General features: G+C 35.6%; 1 protein-coding gene across 1 annotated transcript in view; it reads left to right on the top strand.

The window, feature by feature from the left end:
* LOC128994048 (structural maintenance of chromosomes protein 1A) overlaps positions 1 to 21,317 on the top strand; it is a 39,666-nt gene extending 18,349 nt beyond the window's left edge. Inside the window, exons 11-25 of the mRNA XM_054418261.1 lie at positions 114 to 325; positions 1,193 to 1,361; positions 1,593 to 1,715; positions 2,722 to 2,853; positions 3,149 to 3,214; positions 3,739 to 3,994; positions 4,309 to 4,502; positions 4,971 to 5,081; positions 7,565 to 7,686; positions 8,130 to 8,271; positions 8,445 to 8,624; positions 9,352 to 9,530; positions 10,397 to 10,574; positions 11,017 to 11,089; positions 21,205 to 21,317. Of these exons, the coding sequence (XP_054274236.1) occupies positions 114 to 325; positions 1,193 to 1,361; positions 1,593 to 1,715; positions 2,722 to 2,853; positions 3,149 to 3,214; positions 3,739 to 3,994; positions 4,309 to 4,502; positions 4,971 to 5,081; positions 7,565 to 7,686; positions 8,130 to 8,271; positions 8,445 to 8,624; positions 9,352 to 9,530; positions 10,397 to 10,574; positions 11,017 to 11,088 (2,136 nt within the window). The 3' untranslated portion in view covers position 11,089; positions 21,205 to 21,317. The remainder of the gene's footprint in view (positions 1 to 113; positions 326 to 1,192; positions 1,362 to 1,592; positions 1,716 to 2,721; positions 2,854 to 3,148; positions 3,215 to 3,738; positions 3,995 to 4,308; positions 4,503 to 4,970; positions 5,082 to 7,564; positions 7,687 to 8,129; positions 8,272 to 8,444; positions 8,625 to 9,351; positions 9,531 to 10,396; positions 10,575 to 11,016; positions 11,090 to 21,204) is intronic.
* Positions 21,318 to 21,391: the final 74 nt, after the last annotated feature.

Here is a 21,391-nt window from a genome sequence, read left to right as displayed (position 1 = left end):
CATCCATTACCAAACATCTTCTAACCACCCTGATCTCCTCTTATCATCAACTCCACTTTCCCTGGAAAGATGAGTTTGTCCTTGCAGATTATTGACCATTATCCTTGTTACAGTATGACCGGATGATCAACATGTGCCAGCCCATCAACAAGAAGTACAACGTCGCTGTCACCAAGGTGCTAGGCAAGTATATGGAGGCCATTGTCGTAGACACAGAGAAGACTGCGAGACTGTGTATTCAGTTTCTCAAAGAACACATGCTTGATCCAGAGACATTCTTGCCCATCGACTACATCCAGACCAAGTCTCTGAAGGAGCGTTTGAGGTCAGTTATCCAATTGAGTTTGTTTACGAGGGTATTTGTTGCATAATGTCAAAGTGGTTCAATCTACTCAAGTCTTTGTGTACGTTAAAACCATTGACTGTTGGATATCGAAGTAGACAGGACCAGCTGTAGCCAATCTTTTTATTCAAAACAATGTCAAATGAGTCATGTCTGACTCATTGTGTACAACTAACTATCCAAGTTCAGTTTTCTCCTTTAGCTACCTTGAAGATTATTTAAGATATTTTCCATCACAATTATTAATAAAAAAGGTTTCCATAATGATGCAGGATCTGGAACCTGATTCAGCCCTCAGATGAGAAAATATGAATATATTACAAGAATCGTAAGTTACACAAACTAAGTTGAAGTATGGGTAAACAACTCACAGAATCGAGTAGTGTTTATTTTTTCCCCAGTTTCGGCTGGGTTTAAACTTTTGCTTGTAACTTTTTGGTACTTTCTTATCTGAGGATGGGAACAGATTCTAGATCCCGAAAAATTATGAAAACTTTGTTTTTTAATTATCATGATGGAAAACACCCGCAATAATCTGTTGAACTCCTCCGTTATTTTTTGTTACTGAGATAGCTAATGTGGCATATTAGAGACAATAGTCAACAATAATTTATCCTCTCAGTTTGGCTTGGTTAAAAAGTTGACAACAGAAATCAAACATTTTTATCAATACATTTAATGATTGGTGTCAATGTTGATGGCTCAATATGCAACGATGTTCAGTTTATTGTAAAACTGGCTACAACTTTATCGTGGGAATAGCATATCTATCACAATGCATAATTAAAAGTGTAATTTAGCTAGTTATCAAGTTTTTATTTTTACATTTCTTTTGTCTGGTTTTCTCAGGAACATCAAGGAGCCTAAGAATGTGAAGCTGTTGTACGATGTACTGAACTACTCTCCTCCAGACATCAAGAGAGTGGTTCTGTTTGCTACCAACAACGCTCTGGTCTGTGACACACCAGAAGATGCCATGAAGGTGGCATACGAGATTGAACCTATGAACAGATATGACGTGAGTGCTTAACGTATTGTTGATGAATTATGTAAGTAAAACTTAACAACGGAAAATCCAAAATGACTTAGGCCTTGTCTCGACTTCTTTAAACATGAAATTATAAAGTTGTTGAAAATGGTGAAAATTAGGCCTATGAAAGAAACAAAAAAAAAAATGGAAGAGGGATTTTGTACAGCACCGAGTCTAATATATTGTTTTTACTTTTTTAAACTAAATTTTTTTCCGCAGGCGGTGGCGTTAGACGGGACCTTCTACCAGAAGTCTGGAATCATGTCTGGAGGCAGTCTTGATCTCGCCAGAAAAGCCAAACGTTGGGACGACAAGCAAATGTCTCAACTCAAGTCTACCAAGGTATTTTCATGCTTTCTCTTGCTAGTTATTATTGACTTATTGACATTAAGATAGGCTGATTATACTAGGCACGTTTTTTAAGTAAGGACCGTTTTTAAATTTCTTCGTTCCAGCACTGCGATTGGCATTTTCGACATTTGCGCTGTGTATGTGCATCTATTGGTAAGACATAGCCGGAAATTCGAGGAAAATCGGCCGTGTTTACATCCGGTTTCGAGCATTCAAAATGGTGCCGCCAATTGAGACTGCCGCCTACTGTGAAGTGAGCGCTGTAATTAGATTTTTAAGAGCTAAAGGTGTGAAAGCTATTGAATATCATCGACAGATTAGTGAAGTGTATGGCGAGAACATTATGAGTGACGGAATGGTACGCAAGTAGGTAAGGGCATTTTAAGACGGCCCCACCAACGTTCATGATGAGCAACGCACTGGGTACGGGGACAGTAATGACGCCACCCAGTGCGTTACTCATCATGAACGTTGGTGGTACCGTATTTCAATTCCCATATCCACTTGCATACAATTATGACACTCATAATGTTCTCGCCATACACTTTACCAATCTGTCGATGATTTTTAATGGCTTTCACACCTTAAGCTCTTAAAAATCTAATTACAGCGCGCACTTTACAGTCGGCGGCAGTCTCAATTGGCGGCACCATTTTGAATGCTTGAAACCGGATGTAAACAGGGCCGATTTTTCTCGAATTTCCGGCTATGTCTTATCAATAGATGCACATACACAGCGCAAATGTCGAAAATGCCAATCGCAGTGCTGGAACGAAGAAATTTAAAAACGGCCCTTACTTAAAAAACGTACCTAGTATACTGTTTAAAAATCTTTTAGTATAATCTCTTTTCAACAATTTTAGTCACATTATTGACATTTAAGTCTGACGCTGACCACTAAGTATACATTATACCCAAATGTTTAAATGTTTAACTCGATTGAATTAATAAATTGATATAGAATACTGCATGTACTTTAACTGTTTACTGCTTCTAGGAAAAACTGACGGAAGAGTTACGAGAGGCGATGAAGAAGTCTCGTAAAGAGTCGGAACTGAACACCGTTGAGTCTCAGATCCGAGGATTGGAAACTCGACTAAAGTACTCAAAAACTGACAAGGAGAAGACAGTAAGTGTTGAATTAGAGTGAATAAGTGTTATGAGATTAGAGAAAAATGTGCTTACACTAAAACCTTTTACAAAACTTAAGTTAAAAAAAATCCTCAACACAATTGCTAAATAAACCTAAAATCAAAAAACCAACCTAATTTATTTAGGTTTGATAAAATCAACCTAAATAAATATGCGGACTATCTTGTTTTGGTAGTCATTCATAATTGTGTGGTTGTCTTTTTGTCCATGCTTTTTAAAGATTTCAGTAGCTTATAAAATTGTATATTGTAATTGAAAACATTCTTTTACAGTTGATGCAAATCGCTGCATTAGACGAAGAGTTGCGACAGTTGGAAGCAAAACTGGAGCTAATATCTGTGAGTAGTCAGTCCTATCTTCTCATTATTGGGTAGACCGATGCTTCTAGCTGCCACATCAGCTTAGGGCAACTGACTTTTAGATTGACTTGCTTACTGAATTTGACACACAAGGGCAAGTATGAGAAAGAAAAGTATGTAATGAGATGACTGTTAAGTACGGTACGGTATGTGACAAATTAGCCAACTCATAAATCAGTCACTGATAAGTATTTTCAGAAAATCGTAACAAGAATCATGATGTTCAAACCTTGTAACGTTGAATAGAAGTTTTAACTTATGCTCTTTGGCTGTTGATTGATGAATGCTTTTTGCAATTAATACATGTACTTTGTTGGCAATATGAGAAAATTATTTATTTTTATTTAATTGATAAACCAGGGTAGAAGTGTTTGTTACAAAGCAACACATTAGGTTGTCTTTTACCACTTGACTGTATATAGATAGTGATGCAGAAATATATTACTTGTTCATAATATTGAAAACTATTTTTTTCACTAATGACAATTTTTGCCTTATTTCAGCCAAGATGCGAATCTATCGAGCGATCCATGATGGAACGTGGTCAGCTTATCCAGGAGATGAAAGAAAAGATGAACCGTGTTGAAGATGATGTGTTTGAAGATTTCTGCCGTTCAATTGGGATGCATAACATCCGACAGTATGAAGAGCGAGAGCTTCGCAGCCAACAAGAGAGAGCAAAGAAACGGCTTGAGTTTGAGAACCAAAAGAACCGAATCATGAACCAGTTGGAGTTTGAGAGGATGAAGGATACTAAGAGTGAGTTTGTTGTTAGAAACGGAGCTTTAATTGGGAATTGTCTCGTTAGGGATGTTACTAACACTATAAAATAAGCTCATCTGTTGTTTATTGCTAGATACAACCTCCTGAACAATCAAATCTAGAAACATTTGTCAGTAAATGGAACAATATAGGATAATTGACACCCTAATGCAGTTAGCCTTATTTATCTTTTATAATTTTTTCTCATAACTTCAGTGATTCTGAAAAGCCTTTTTTGTTATAACAGGGTAATGAATAATGTAACTTTTATTTATTCGTAAATAAGTGTAAATCATTTGATATGCTAACAGACAACGTACTGAGGTGGGAGCGAGCTGTTTCTGATGACGAGGATGAGCTGGAGAGAGCCAAGCAGGCAGAACAGAAGCAGATGTCAGAGATAGACAAACTGATGAAGGAGCTGGAGAAGCACAAGAGTGAACGGCAGACCAAGAAAATGGATGTGGACGCCTTTGAGGAACAGATTGGCAAAGCTCGCAGAGAGGTGAGTGGATTAACGCCTTTTGTTCTGATATTTGATACTGTCAATGGTTTACAATTATGGTCAATAATTGGCTACCTGTGTACTTTGAGGCTTAGGTGGAAGAATAAGAAGAATTAACTATTAGAATTACTAGAAGTGAAACACTGGTTTAGGAGCCAAAATGTTAAGTTAAAAAAACAATAATTTTATTTTGATGTTATTGGTGATTTGTAAATTCTTTTGTGAGATTTTGGTTGTCAACATGAATACAATTTCGTTGGGTAGCAAGGAGATGGGTAAGAAAGTTAAGAGTTTTGTTGCAAACAGAAAATATGTACATTTACCTCTCAAGAAACCAAAAATGTTAACCAAGGTACACTTTCTCTGTGTCACAGAACACCTTTGGGTAACTGAAAGCCATAGTTCCTTGTTGATTTTAACCACTTTATCTCTTATTACATCCTGATGATATATGTATGTTTGTTACAGGTGGGTGCGATTGCCAAGGATATTCAGGCGGCACAGAAGCTAGTGAACAGCATTGAGAGCAAGCTTGAGATGCGTAAGGGAGAGAGACACAGCATTCTCATGCACTGCAAGGTAAAGTGGGGATCAATTAATTCATTGATATTGATTGGTGTTCTGGAATTACAATCACATGTAATAATCCCATATTTGTTGTATTATCTGCTTCCTTTTTATTATTAAAAGTAGGGGTCTGCGGGTCCCCGATTTTTTCGGGTCGGGTCGGGCCAGCGGAAGGCCCGAGAGACCGGGTCGGGTCAGAGATTTGTTCGGGCCAAGATCGGGTCGGGCCAAAAAAAAATTATTATTATTTTCAAAGTTATAATAAGTAATTTTCAAAGAAACACTCTTATATATATTATTACAGAGGAATTAAAATGTTAAAATTAGAATTAAATATTAAGTTTGCTCACGTTTAAGAACAAAGACACAACAGAGCAATTGCCTTACTGTCACTAGCCAGAGCCAGTCGTCTACTGACAAAACAAAAGCCGTGACTCAACAGTGCAAAGAAAACGAAGTCAAAAGAAAGACTATTTATCCAGAGGTCCCATTTTAATTATTTATTGTTTATTCCATACCTAGTTTAAAATATATTTTAGTATTTTATTTACATAATAAATTATAAACAAAAGAAATATCTGATATAGTGTACAGATCTGTATCTTGTTCTTTTATTTTCCTATTGTCCTTTTTGTCATTCAGTAACAAAACAAAACAACACTTCTGATCGTCTGGTTAGGCATTGTATGGTCACTATTTCATTTTTTTTTTAAAGTAACAAGTATCAGCAAGTCTACAAAGAGGTTAGGCCTAAATATTTTATAATTTTATTTTATGAAAGTTTTCATCAGTAAAATTATTTTTTTCTTAGGTTAGATAGAGTTTCAAAAAAGATATTTCTAAGATCCAATACAATATTTACAAGACACAAACTACCATGAATTAATTTCTTTATAAATTATCTGTAACAGTTTTATATTTTTGAATAAAGAAAATATATCTTTTTGTCTCTACTTCCTTGTTTCGTTACTTGCATTTTGTCAGCAATTGGAACAACCAGGTGGTGTAATAGTGGCGGGGGAGGGGGAGGGTCTATGACCTTGAGTGTCCCCGGGCCTGGCTCGGGTTGTGTAAGAGGGAAGGGGAGGGGAGGGGGAGGGTCTGTAACCTTGAGTGTCCCCGGGCCCGGCTGTGAGAGTGATTCATGGTTTTTTGTTTACATTCTACTACCCTTCCTTCCGAGAAAAAGACCCTACGGTTTCAAAAACATTGACTTACAGTATAAAAACATTGAGTTGTGTTGCTAATTAGGGCACTATAATGTCTCTGTTGTCTGCTTATGTTGCCAAATTAGCATTTAACTTTCTTTTCTCTTGATTTAATATAATTTTCTATATATTAAGAGTTCCTTTTTGGGTACCTAATAATTGTGATATTGTTTGACTTGAGTTTATGGATTTTTAATTCTTTTCATTTATTAGCTAAAATCAGTTGTTTTAGGATCTCTTGCAATACCTATAACTGTGCCTATAACTGTGTATCTATAACTGTGTACCTATGACATGATATGCAATTTTTACAGTCTTTACTATAACTATACCATAAACAATGTATGTGTGCTATTTTTACTGTTTTAGAGTTTTATAGTAAATTAGTTTACACAATATCTTTTCTTCAATGAGTTCTCCACTTGTCATGTTGCTTAGTCTATTACTATTTTAGGCCCTATAAAAAATAATTCCTATGTAAAGCTGTAGGCCTACTAATGCCAATAATAGATAATTCTTTATTTATGATGATGTAACTAATAATGCTATTGTAAGTGTGAGGTTTTTGTACTTAGGAGGTTAGGAGGCAGGGAATGAATGATTCATATTGCATGGTGGAAACATAGAATTTTTATTTTCTTCTTGCTTGCAGTCTTGAAGCCAGTCCACAGGCCCTAAACTTGTGATAAGGTTAATTGATTTGTTTATGATCCTTTTATATTAAGTTCCATTACAAACTTGTTGTAATATAGCTGTTTAGATATTTCAACAGTTATAAAAATGGGAAAGAATGGCTTGATAAAAAAAAATTATTTTCTTCTTTCTTGCAGTTGAGGCAACTTCTAAGCTGTAAATAAGTTATGAACATGAAATAATATACATAAATACATTTTTCCCATATGTTATTTTCAAGTAATATTAAAAACACAGATAGGAGTTAAAAAAATATAAAAAATCCGGCAATTAATAATTTTTGGCCCGACCCGATTTTGGCCCGAAACCCGAGGACCAAAATTATCGGCCCGACCCGACCCGACCCGCAGACCCCTAATTAAAAGTGTACTTGTATTTTTAGTAAAAGCCGTTTGGCTATTTTGGGAGATTGTTTAGGGATTGTTTTTCTTTGAAATATTTGATTAGGTTGACGAACCAAGTGGGAAGTGTGTACTTGGTGTTTAAGTTACTTTTAGTTAATTTTTCATTGCATTAATTCAGCCTTGCAAACTCCAGCATTGTTGCTCCAAAGGTTCTCAAAGTATATTTTAGACTGTTGCCTTGTGTTTCTAGATGGAGGATATCCAAATCCCCATGTTGCATGGTAACATGGAAGACATTGTTGCACAAGATTCTTCTACAATGGATGATAGCAGCTCCACTGTCGCTGCTCAGATATACGACCGTGAGGCCAGGTAGATATACAGTACACTTGCAATCTGATTCCAAGACCTTGGCTATACTGAATTAGGCCTAAGTACTGAGCGCCTTCTAAATATAGGCACCTTCCTTAGTGTATTAGCCTACAAAGCCAAGTGCTTTTTCCTCCAAAAAATTACTAAGGTTATCAGGCAATTTTTCAACCCTCAGCTGAATGCTTTAAACTTAAACATTACTTAACTTGCCTGAAATCCTTTTTCCTATTTAACTGCAGAAAACCCTCCTTAGACTGATTGTATTATAAGCTGAGGATATAGTGCATTTATTTTTATTCAAAAGTTGCAGGGTTATACTGTACATCCCAAATTTTTATTTTTGGTTCCGCCGATTTCTAACCTGGGAACCAAAATATAGAAAGAATCAAATTTGGAACAGTATTGTGTGTTTTATATTCATCAGTAATAATTTGTTTTTCCAGGATCTCAATCGATTACTCAGGGCTGAATGAATCGTACAAGGACTTTGACGAGGATGAAGTAAAGAAGTACGGTGACAAACTGGCCAAGTCCATCAGTGATGCCTCACTCACCCTCCAGAAGATACAGGCACCTAATATGAAGGTAAAGAATCTCAATCAGTAAACACTCACTAATGTGGTCATGTTTAGGAGATCTAATAAAATGCTGCTCATAGAAAAGACATGTAAGATGTATCTTTGTTTAAGTTAATTTGTTGAATTGATTTTCAAGCATTATTGTTCTAAAGGCATTTACACCAACTTGTGTACCCACAGGCGATGCACAAGCTTGAAATGGCACGGGAAAAGCTCCAGGAAACCAACGAGGAGTTTGAAAACGCTAGAAGAAGAGCAAAACAAGCGAAGAAGAACTTTGAAAAGATCAAGAAGGAAAGGCACGACAAGTTTATGGACTGCTTTGAACATGTGTCTAATGAAATTGACAACATTTACAAGGTACTTTTAAATAAGAAATGTGTTAGGGAATTGGCTTCTTAATTCCTCAATCAACTCAAAAACTACCTAAATTCTTCCAAAAAATATCCAAAAGGTTACCTTACAAAAATACTTTAGAAATTGCTACTAGCATTGAAAAACATTAAAGAATTTCATTATTAATAACAATAACATAAGAAGTGTGAATTGTGTGAGACCTGTTTATTTTGCTACCAGTTCGCAATTACTAAGGTTGATAGGGCGTGGTGAAAAATGCACTTGGATTTGTCACCTTTTTATAGATGACTCCTTGCTTTTAGTTTATGCAAGCATTTGCCATTATTTTAAATTAAGCCAAAAGCCAAATACACCCACTAGAATATTTCTATTACCCTTGTGAGTTTACTTAGTTAGGTTTCTAAAGAATCATAAATTAAAAAATGTTCATTCACAATTTTAGTCTGTTGATTCTGCACTAACCTCAACCATAACAAATACCTCGACTTGCATTGTATTTTAGTTGTTTTTAGTTACCTTCATTCATATTATAATAAGGTTTTTTTAGGTTATTTAATCCTTGACAACTGCATTTACATTGAACTAGATTACTCATCTCTTTGCTATACACTGACGATACATTCGTTTTTTTTATCATGAAAAAGCTAGGATAGCAGATCTCTGTTAACCTATCAGTCAAAACCTCCTAGCAGTGTAACAAGTCTACACAATTTAACACTCTGACCTGTAGTCTCTAGCCAAGAACCAATCGGCCCAAGCGTTCCTTGGTCCGGAGAACCCTGAGGAGCCCTACCTGGATGGCATCAACTACAACTGTGTGGCACCAGGCAAGCGGTTCCAGCCCATGTCTAACCTGTCAGGAGGAGAGAAGACAGTTGCCGCTCTGGCATTGCTGTTTGCCATCCACAGGTGAGGATATAGTTTATCGTTTTGTCTAGTGGAAAAAGTAGAAGATTGTGTAAATACCTGTGGATCCACAGATTGCTCTCTGAAACTAGTTTCAGCATAAAAGAAGTTTCATTCCTAGGCTGTGTCGGGACATTCACACACGTTTCATACTTTTACTGAATGCCAATTCTTTTTTCAAATCCTGCAAAGAACATAGGCGTTTCCATGAGAAAATAAGATGCTAGGTTTGTAGGCAAAACGTTTTTCCTAGTACAGCCATTGACTATTGTACAGCTGAAGGTGGCATCATTTTTACGTTGTAACTAGTTACTGAATGCAATTTGTCGATAACCGCTAGTCAGTTTCACTTTTTCAGTATCTATGGGTAATCCAGAACAACTAATTACAAGAACCACCAAACTAAAATAGTTTTAAATTTGAATGCAGATGACCTTCAAGCCATTTTCAGTACAATAACATTTTTTTTAGTATTTGAATTAGGTTTGTTTGCAATTATCCACATTTTGGTTAAACTCTAGAACCTAAAAAGTGGTTATGTATAGAAAAGGAAAATGTGTAAGCTCTGATTTGTGAATACTACATCAATAGACAGATTTTCACAAAAATGTAATAGTTTATAATCCAACCACTTTTGGTAAGTTTATCTGTAATATGTAGAAAGAGAAAGTAGTTTCAATTATGGTTTACCATCTATTTGGGCTAGTAAAAAGCAAATGGAACATTTGAATACCCAACATTTTTGTTCCATTTGTTTGCCAGATGTAGGCTTAATTATCAGAAATTAGTGTTAAGATTATTTTTAAATTAAGTTTAAACTCTAAAGGCCCTATCGTGAACCCATGTTAACATTGTTTATTTGTCAACAGCTACCAGCCAGCTCCATTTTTTGTCCTGGACGAGATAGACGCTGCTCTTGACAACACCAACATCGGCAAAGTCGCTTCATACATTCACGACAAGACAACGTCTCTCCAGACAATCGTTATTTCTCTTAAAGAGGAATTTTTCAGTCATGCTGATGCTCTCATCGGCATTTGTCCCAATGTAAGTGACGGATACAACATTTAACAAAAGCCATATAGTAAACAACACTCATTACTGTTTAATTTTAGTTAAAATAAATATCAATGTATTTATGAGATCTTTCAACAGATTTGATTTACATTACCAACAATTTGTTCTGATGGAACAACTAGTTGTTTGATTGTCCCAATGTTTGTGGAAAATATCCAGGTGTTAGCAAATTTCCCCAAACAGGAAGTAAATAAACCATAAGATAAGGCCAATCAATTTGTGGGGCTGTTATACATTTTAATTTAGACTAGAGGTAGGCCTACATATATTCCTACTAAATGCCATTAAACAAGTGTTTTTAGAATCTGTAAGACATTGCATGTGGAATTGTTGTGTGTAGAATTGTATTTAGCATACATTATTTAATACACACTTAACAACTAGCAACATTGTAAATTTTGTATATTTTCAGGCTGGTGAATGTTTAATCAGCAGAGTTATAACATTGGACCTTTCACAATACACCCAAGTACCAATGACTTAAGGTAACCAACTAGCTCAAGGTATATGTTTAAATAAAAACAAAACTGATTATCTTGAAAATTAAATGTGCATGTATTTTTCCTTTGTGGGATTCATTCACTTCAAGGTCAAGATAGTTTCTTTGTCTTGATCTCACTTAACTTTGAATGAACCTAGGTAGCAACGTTCTATACTCAATAGTTTTTTGACTAGTAGTGATTATTGGTTTGATTAAGGAATAACAGATAATCAGAGTCTTACAAATGAAGCACAAAATCAACAAGTGCTGTCTTATTGTTTTTTCTTCAAAAATTAATTTACTTGCACACATTAGAGGCAAAGCATTAACATCTTGTTGTCTAAAATTAAAAGCCGTGAGAAGATATTTTAGTTCCAATTTTATCAAGTTTTTTTTGCTGTAATTTATGTTTTGAAAATGTTATCAATGGTAACACTTTTAGAGATAAGTTACTCATTGTTGAATATAAAATAATTTTTTAAACAATATTTCTCTGCTTTATATTACTGTTATGGACAGAAAAAAACTATAAGTCTAATTAGTTTTGTTTAAGGAAAGGCTCTAGGCCAGGATTTTAAATGGTAGAAAAAGGAGGATAGCAGCTAGCTTACCTTGAAAGTGTGGGTAGGCCATAGAACAAGTAGAAAAATATATTGCACACAATATTTCGTCCCCTAAGGGACTTTGTCAAGTGTCTTGACAAAGTCCACACTTGACACTTGACAAAGTCCCTTAGGGGACGAAATATTGTGTGCAATATATTTTTCTACTTGTTCTATGGCCTACCCACACTTTCAAGGTAAGCTAGCTGCTATCCTCCTTTTTCTACCATTTATAAGTCTAATTAGGCAGTACTGTAGAACATAGCCTAAAAAGTTAGAAATAATGTTTATTTAAACACACTTTCCTTAAGGGTGCGCTCTACCCGTCTGGCGCGCGCAAATGTAAGGGTTTTAGTTCTTCCTGATTGTAGCCCCAATTGTGAACCGATTTAAAAGATCTTGGTGTCATATTTTCCGTCAAATGTTATTGTAGGTTTCCCGTTTTTTTAAATTTTGATAATTTAAAAAATTTTGGGCTCAAAGGTTGGTGAAAAATGTAAAAAGAGGCGTTCTTTATCATGAGTTTTAATACATAAAAATAATTTTTAGAGAAAAAATAAAAAACGGGAGACGTGCAATAGATTCTTAAAAACAAGAATCTGGAATTAGTTTACTAAAAAGTTGAATGCTAATTATGTAATCAAGCAGACTCGAAAGGCTTGCAAGCGCTCTTCAAGGCGCCGTGCAGTGGCGCGGCCATGCGGCCAACGGCTCAACCTGTCGTCGGCTCTCCCACCACAGCCATCGATCGATATTTCCCCTCCTCTCGGTTGATTCTATTCTATCTTTGCGTCGTCGCCGTTTTTACGCATACTAGTGTCCCTGCAGCTCGGATTAATTGTCACAAAAAACCTGCTTGCGTATTAAATAAGTAAATAGATGAGTATACTGTCCTCTTTGTAAACAGTTATACTCAGCCAACGCAACTTGCTTGCACAGATTCAGCTTTAATACTTTACCAAAATATAAGTTTGTTTATTAACGTCGGGTATGAGATTGCTCTAATAACAACCATAATAAAGAGTTTTTTTTAGAAAACCAGTACTCAATAGTACTGTTTTATTAAAACAGCATTTTTAAATTTTTGTAATTAACCCCTCCAAGTTGGGGACTTGAATCTGATACCTCAAATGTTCTAGCTAGACTATTGACCACTCAGCCATTCAACTTCAAGTTAAAAACCACTACAAGTCATAACTCGGATCTACAAATAAAATACCCTGTCGCAGCAAAACTATTCACAAAGCAAATTTCAACTTGTATGATTAAAGTATTTTTACTAAAATACTTCCAGAAATAAGACAAACTTATTCCTATTTAAATAACATTAGATTTAACGAGTGCTTAGGTGTGCTGCTACGGGGAAGGTAAAAAGTGTTTCTTGACCATACGTCAGTATACTGAAATTAATGAATTTGCCAAATTTTATCAACATACAGTGTATCCATAAACAAGTAAATTAAAACGGTTATAATTTTCTCCATAAGAATAACATGGTAATTTTTAACAACACTTTTTTCAATTTTCTTCCTGACCGTAGGCATACAACAGCGCTTCAATATACTAAATTACTCTGCACCGAGGGGTTTTAAGTGGCTAAGGCCTTATACTGCTCTACTAGGCTACAACCTCAAAATCCCATCCCCATCCCCAAAACCATGGCGCAGAGCCGTCTGCGCATGCGCGCGCGCGGGAAGATGACAACTGAGGCGACTACCTAGGCGACTACCACGACCACGTGTTTCTCACTCGCTTGCACACTTGCACTGATTTTCACCGTGTTTTGAGTGTTTTGGTCTTTATTGTCATTTCTCGTGTGCTTCAAGATGCCCAATCCTAGGACAAGAAAAAAGAAAAAACTTAATTTAAGTGCCAGAAGGTTGAAGAACAAGGGGAGTGAAAGTTTACATCGTTGGCGGGAATTACAGAAAAATAAGGACGAGAATAGGTAACGTATGATGAGAGTTATTTAAGTTAGAAGTACATAATATTATTGTAGAATTAAATACCCAAATATTACTTATTACTTATTTGTTGGTACTGGGGTAGGCTACTACAATCAAGTAAGGATAGGCCTACAGGTTTTTTTTTATTCCTACTACTGCTGTATGAGGAAAGTGTGAGTAAAGATCACAGTAAGCATAAATTCATTGATATTATAGCCACTTTACAGCTAACTGGCTGAGTAGCCTAAAACATTGCTAAAATATAGAGATCTACATAAACTGCTAGGTAAGTACAGACAGGTAATTATTAGTTGTCTATTAGTAAACTATTTTGTATAGACTCCGCCTCATTTTCACCTGAGGTTCTTTAGTGCTTTTTTCTAAGTAGCAATGTAGGTTTTCCTACAGTTTGTGGTTAGGAAAAATAGTTATACTTGTATAAAAAAATAGTTATAAAAATAGTTATAAATAAAAATATAAATGCCTCAAATTCAATTTCATTGTTTTGTATTATAAAAACTAACATAACCTAACCGAAACAAACTTGCTGATAATTAAATAATATAACAAAAGTTTAGTAACAGAAAAAATAATTCTGTTTATTAAATAAAAATAAAAATAAAAAAATAAATAATTAGGTTGGCTTACTACTAATTTTGTGTAAATGGTAGGTATTTTTCAAAGTTATCTTAATTTCAAGTTTTATTTTTTTTTTATACATTTTCACACAAACTAAAAAATCTTATTTCATATTTCAGCATGATCACTCCTAGTAATAATTCACCCGAAACTGAACAAAATGAGATCCATTGCAGTACTCCGAAGAATAAAGAAGCAAATGAAGCATTGGATGACAATGTCACTCCTATGGACATTTCAAGTGACAGTGATGATGATTGGCTGGCTGGAATTGAACTAATCCCTGCTGGAATAGAAGAGTCCAGGTACATTGTTCTAAAATGATGTTTTCCTCTAAAATAATTTTTTGCCCTTCATCAATTAGTTTAAGAAATATATATATATCAATAAAATACGACTCTCTTCCACAAACAGAGGTATTCCTTCTTTGTGGAAGATATTTTGCTAATTTAAATCATGTTCATATTTTTATGCTTATATTAAGTTAATATACCTATTACTACAAAACTAAACAATATTGTCAAGATTTTTGTATGGGACTAATATGATGTAATTTGTAAATATTTTGGCGGAATAAACGCTATTTTGATTTGATTAGACATTCAGACATAACCAGTGATTTATAATATAATTGACATTTAATTTAATCTAAATTCATTAAACTGTGATTATTAACGTTTCTTACAATAATTAATGGGTTGTAATCATTGACAATAGATTAACGTTTGGTTGCAGAAATGAAGATAACGACGATGTAAGTTCCAAAGAAATACCTTTATGTGGAAGAAGAATAGTTAACGTTCCCCACTTCATAAAATCATTGCAATCACTTGAAAATCATGAACCATTCAATTGCAAGTTTTCGGACATGTGTTTGATTAAAGATAGACAAATTGGCCTAATTGATGAGTTGACATTTGAATGCAAGCTTTGTCGAAAAATTGAAAAAATTTCGACAGACTTGTTACCTAATGCACAAAACGTTGTGAATCTCAATACTTTGATGGTAAGTACTGGTTATCAACACTTTTGTAGTAATGCAAATATAGCTTACATTAGCGCCGTGTTCGGTACGTCGTCGTGCATACCACGGCCTCCGCCGTTGACTACAGTTCTCGCAGCTAGTCTGGGCGCGCGGCCGCGCTAGGGCAGGGGGTGTAGAGGGGAGTGTTTATTGCACATTTCCAAAAACATTGGGCCCACACGGCACACTGGGGTTGTTCAGCGCCTCACTGCTGTCTTCTTGGCTTTGGCGTGGGGGACGGTTAGTACACAAGGGTACCATCCGTCCCACCGCTAGCAGCGCCCAGACTAGCTGCGACAACTGTACATGATCTCCGCCGAGCTCAAGACAGAAATTATTGATTTAAAAAAAGTGTTTTTTTTTTTGGTTAAATTGAAATATGTAGCATCGGATATTCATATTTGTTCGCAATAATCCCCAGTTTTGCAATAGGTTGACAAGTACATTGTCTGGACTATTGTAGCGCTCTTGAGTTTTATTTTCCAACACAGGTTTTTTTCTATCAGAAAAATACAAATTTTATATCCAAATGCCTTTTTATGTGCATGGCCAACTTTTTTAAGTCACCAAACACAAAGATGACTCATTAGGCCTTTTTTTAAATATTTTTCAGGTTGAAGGAATGACAAATATTGGTCAAGGGTACAATCAGCTGGAGGAGCTATGTTGCAATCTGGACATGCCATGTATGTCCATCCAGACTTACCACAAACACCAGCAGTTACTCTATCAAACAGTGCATGAATGCTCTTGGGAGAGTATGTCAGAAGCAGCTAAAGAGGAAGCTGAACTAGCAATAAAAGAAGGAAGAGTAGACGAGACCGGAATCCCAGAAATCACAGTAGTTGTTGACGGGGCATGGAGTAAGCGATCGTACAAAACCAACTACAATGCTCTCTCTGGACTAGTAAGGCTGATTTTACTTTTTTAAAATAATCAATGAGCAACATGGATGTTTAAAAGTGTTGAAATATCTTTGCTATTTCATTATAATATGACCCCATATATGCATTTGCTTTGGGGAGTCAAAATTATTTACCATAACTTATGTCTTACATTTCTGTTTTAACTTGTTAAGAAAACAGTTAAATTTAAATAATTAAAGTTATGTTACAACTATGGCTTTTACATAACTCTATTGATTTTATTGTTATATAAAATTTATAATTTTACTAATTACGGAACTAATTTTAATTCGTATAACCCGTCGATCTTCAATATATTTGCTATTACTTTAGAACTTGACTGATACTGTAATTTGAGATACATATATCATTTTTTTGGTAACATTTGAATAAATTTTCATCCTTGTCTTTTTTTATTTTTTAGGCTTGCATAATGGGGCTTAAAACAAAGAAAGTACTCTTTGTTGGCGTACGAAACTCGTACTGCTGCATTTGTTCTCGGGCCGAGTCCAAAAAAATTCAACCGGCAGATCATGTTTGCTACAAGAACTGGACAAAGTCGTCGACATCAATGGAGGCTGATATTATTGTAGAGGGCTTTAGAAAAAGTATTGAGATGTATAATTTGAAATACGTCAATGTAATAGGTAAGTAGATATGTAATAGCATAGACAAAAGAATTAAATAGACCGTCAGCTGTGCTGCGGTAGAGTTTGAGTTTTCTAACGGGCAATTTGTTTATAGTGGAGGTTTCATTCTTCTACATATTATTATTATCCTCCATAACATAAAACAACACTAACTCACTAACATTATTATCAATAATCATAAACCCAAACGTAATTTCACACCATTATGGTTTTGCTTATTCTATCAGTAATGGTTTCCTAAATTAAATATTGATATTGTTGACATGTTCGTGTAAATCAGTGTTGTGTTGTTTTAGGTGATGGTGACAGTAGTGTAATGTCCAAGCTGACTCAGTGTCAACCATATGGCCCAAGTACAACAATACGGAAAGTGGAGTGCACTAATCATCTCCTCCGAAATTATATTAGGAAAATACGGGAAGCCGGGGAACAGAAAAGAAACCAGTTCGGTCCGATCCCAGGAGAGCTGAGGGATAAAGTACTGGGAAGCTTGATGCGATTGCGCCATGCTGTAACTGGTGCTGTTAAACACCATAAAGGCAATGTATCACAGCTAGGGATCCACGAGAGTGTCAAAACGTTAAAATTTGATCTTCAAAATGGACCAAACCATGTCTTCGGCGACCACTCTAAATGCCAACCCTACTTCTGTAAACGCGCGAGTGTAGGTGAACCAAATTTGGTGGAACGTCTAAAATTCCATGGTGTCTGGCCTAACATCATGGCTGCTAACGCTTTTCTGTGTAATTTTGCATACAGCCTGCTCCAGTGTGTTACCTCCAACATTGTAGAAAGCTACAATGCCAAAGTTTGTAAGATGGTGGGAGGGAAGAGGGTCAACTTTGTGCAGAGGAACAGCTATTCTGCGAGGAGTGAGCTATCGGCGTTGTCGATGAATGAGGCCGAAGAGGTTCATCGCCGCATTCACAAAAGGTTGGCTCTTGGACATAGCCCTGGTGTTCACGCAAAGTTGCTCGCCTCAAGAAGGTGCAGGAAGAGGACAAGACCAAGAAAATCACTGTTTAAGGAAAAGAAAAATAAGAGGAATCTTGATTATCGTGCCGATAGAGATTACGGCGATGTTCCCGACTTGGACCTTGATGAACAGGAGCTGTGTCAAAGGAAAACTAGTTTCATGAAATCACTGGCTCTTGACTCAGAAAGCAGGGCCAAATTAGAATACGAGTCTCGTGGCCAGAGTTCAAGTGAGTTGTGGAAGCAGGAGAGGAAAAAAAGGCTTACGGCTTCAAACTTTGGAAGAATCTGTAAGATGAAACAAACGACTTCTTGCCAAAAGACTGTAGAGCAGCTCCTCTACAAAGAGTTCTCGGGAACAAATGCAACAAGGTATGGGTTGGAGAACGAGAGGACAGCCATTTCCGAGTTGGAGGATCTCCTGTGCATCAAGGTACAAGAGTGTGGGCTTTACGTGGATGAAAAGCTCCCATTTTTAGCAGCATCTCCTGATGGACTTGTTGATGATGAATACATAGTGGAGGTAGATTCATTTTAATTTATTTATTGGAAATTTATTTTGGATAATTTATATTGCATTTCTGTGGTGTGAGTTTGAAGGAAACTAAACTAAACCACAATATTCCAGCATACTTCTAACAAATGAGTAAAACAATCTAATATCGGGGTCAATTGATCTTAAATTCATGGTATTTCTAATTATTAAACCTAACATTCTGTACGGTTTTATCTCCTAGTATCAGTCCTACCAATATATCCAAAAAGAATAAATAATCGACCTTTTCAAAAATAGCACGTTTTATGTGACTGGAATTTTATGTAACTTTGTAAATTAATGAATTTAAAATATGTTTTAACCTTACATATTATATATTATGAATAACATTTTAGTAATTTTTCATTTTACACATGCTTTTAACCTTTTAAATTATATTACAGGTAAAATGCCCACCATCAGCCAAAGAGTTTTCACCAGTGGAGGCAGTAGAACGGAAAATTATAAAGTTCTGCACTAAAAATGAAGAAGGTGATTTGATCCTGAAAAGGCGGCACAGTTATTATTATCAAATCCAGGGACAACTACATATAACTGATAAAAAGTTCTGCTTCTTTGTAGTATGGACTCCCCATGGTTTGTCTGTGGAAAAGGTTGTGAAGGATGACGAGTTTTGGATGAAACATATGGAGTCTCAGCTGAGGACATTTTACAACAAATGTATTTTACCGGAACTGGTAGATCCAAGGTATCCTAGGGGACTTCCTATTAGGGACAGATTTTAAGCCGTCACCAGCCGTTAGGCCTACTGTGTTGGATTTTATTTTGTAATATTTATATAACATGAATGTACTCAGTATACTAGCTCTTTTTGTAATATTTATTTTTCATTATTAGCTTTGCAATATGCAATATTGTGTACAAATATATTTCTCGTCATTCTACTCTCGTTTTATAGTACCTTTGACTACGAATACAAGTATCCAATAGTCAATTATATTACCGAATTGTTGCCAAAGTCCTCTGGTAATACCAGATGTTTATTTCCAGATTTACTTTGTATACAAACAAGAGTAAAATTCAACATTTACTGTTCAATATTTATTAGTTACTATAATTACTTATGAATATTTAATTCATAACTAACTATTATACAGTATATATCCATATATAAAGTTTCTGGCATTTAATTATAACAATACACATTAAATAGTCATTACATTACGAAGGATGGGTAACTAAATTTACAAGCGTATGTTGTAGCGTATGTATGTAACAGGTTGCTATGACGTTTTTTGCGAGATAACATTAAAAAGGTAAACAAGACTCGCCACGTATGTTAGTCAACGAATCGTCTAAAAAGTACATTACCGTATAGGACACAGAAAAAGGGAAGAACAATCATATTTATATTATTGAGCATGGATTTTTTCTTTATGTGATAAAAGATGCTATAAAAATGAAGTTTTCATATCACCATTGTCTTTTTTGTAAACATTAATTACATAATTATAATCCCCAAGAATGTGTGAGATACCGACTGATTCTGTGCCCATTACGGTGTAGCTACAGTTGGAATAGAGGTTAAATAATAATGAAAATCTTAAACATCAACAAAAGAAAATAAATAATTATAACAGTTGATTAAACAAAAAATTTAAGATTACTATAATTTAATGTAGTGATACTTTACAAAGTATAACTAAAGTATTTTATTTTTATTCAATAATGACAAACAAGACTCAATATTTAGGAATGTTTTACTTTTTACTGTATAATCTTATGGGAGCGATAGCGAACGTCACGTTGCTGCCAGTGAGTGTCGGTGGCAGGGCATGATGGAGGTTTGAGCAGAAGCAAAAGATATGCGGACGCGCGAATAACAACCTGGTTGCGCTTGCGCGTGTGTGCGTCGGGAGCTCCGCAGGGCACTGCACTGCCTAGCGGGGAGCGGCAGTCAACTCGCGAACCTCCTAGCTCCTCCCACCCCTTCCCCTCCAACTGGGTTGAACCGACACGGCGCAGTCTGGCGGACACTTCGAACATCGTTCTGAGATTTCCGAGCTGAGGTAGAGCCCACCCTTAATAATTTGGAATAAATTAATGAGACATTTTATATACAGTAATCATTCTCATCTAAACATAAAATTTTAAAACCTTGGACCGACAATGAACAATTATAAGCTCAATGCAGTTATACATAAGAAAAGTACTTACTTTGAGAAAGAAAAATGAAATTCAAAATCCTGGCCTAGAGACTTCTTGAGAAAGGATAGGAATACATCTTTTTCCTACAGTTACCTAACAATGTACATGTTGTCTCACTGATTTCAGAAAGCAAAGTGGCCAATTCGCTCATCAGTGAGACAATGTTAACATTGTCTCACTCTAATTACTTTGTCTCACTCCAGATTTGCAACGTGAAGGCACGAAATAGTGAGCGCGTAACATGCAGGCAACGTCGTATGCGCGCGAAATACGTTGGCAGCACTGGCTGCAAATCAGCTGGTCAGCTGTTGTACTGTTGTATTTGTCACTTCACATTAAATGTTATATTAAAAGTTCACTTCTGTGTAAAAATAGGTTATGTTTCTTCACCAATTTATTTGTTTTATGGTAACTGTAGGAAAAGAATAATGTGCAACTCGAGATCAAAGTACAATTGCCTCACTCGAGAAACCATTCCTCACTCGCCTACGGCTCGTGAGTAAGGATTTCTCTCGAGTGAGTCAATTGCTCACTTTTCTCACTAGTTGTACAAATAACTATTGGTCAGTGAAATGACACAAATTGATGGAAACTTCATTTAACTAGATCAGTGTTCTTTTTTTATACCCAATAGATTTAGATATTTTAATAACGTCTTACTTTGTGTGTTCCAGATTAAGGACCTATCATTGTCAGGTGTGACACCCAAGATCAAGTGTAATGTTTTTTTCCCAATCAGTTTTAATAGAGCATGTTTGTATTTATTAATAAAGTACTTTATAGTTTACTAGCAGAGTACCCATCCTTTGTACAGGGCTCACCTATATTTGTGATTTTTCTTATTGTTTATATGCCCGCCCT

The sequence above is a fragment of the Macrosteles quadrilineatus genome, unplaced genomic scaffold (assembly GCF_028750875.1).
Source record: "Macrosteles quadrilineatus isolate MER2022 unplaced genomic scaffold, UCM_ALF_1.0 Scaffold_5__1_contigs__length_97177068, whole genome shotgun sequence".
NCBI classification, from domain to species: domain Eukaryota; kingdom Metazoa; phylum Arthropoda; class Insecta; order Hemiptera; family Cicadellidae; genus Macrosteles; species Macrosteles quadrilineatus.
Note: the sequence above shows the minus strand (reverse complement) of the source record. Positions and strands in the feature narration are given on the sequence as shown.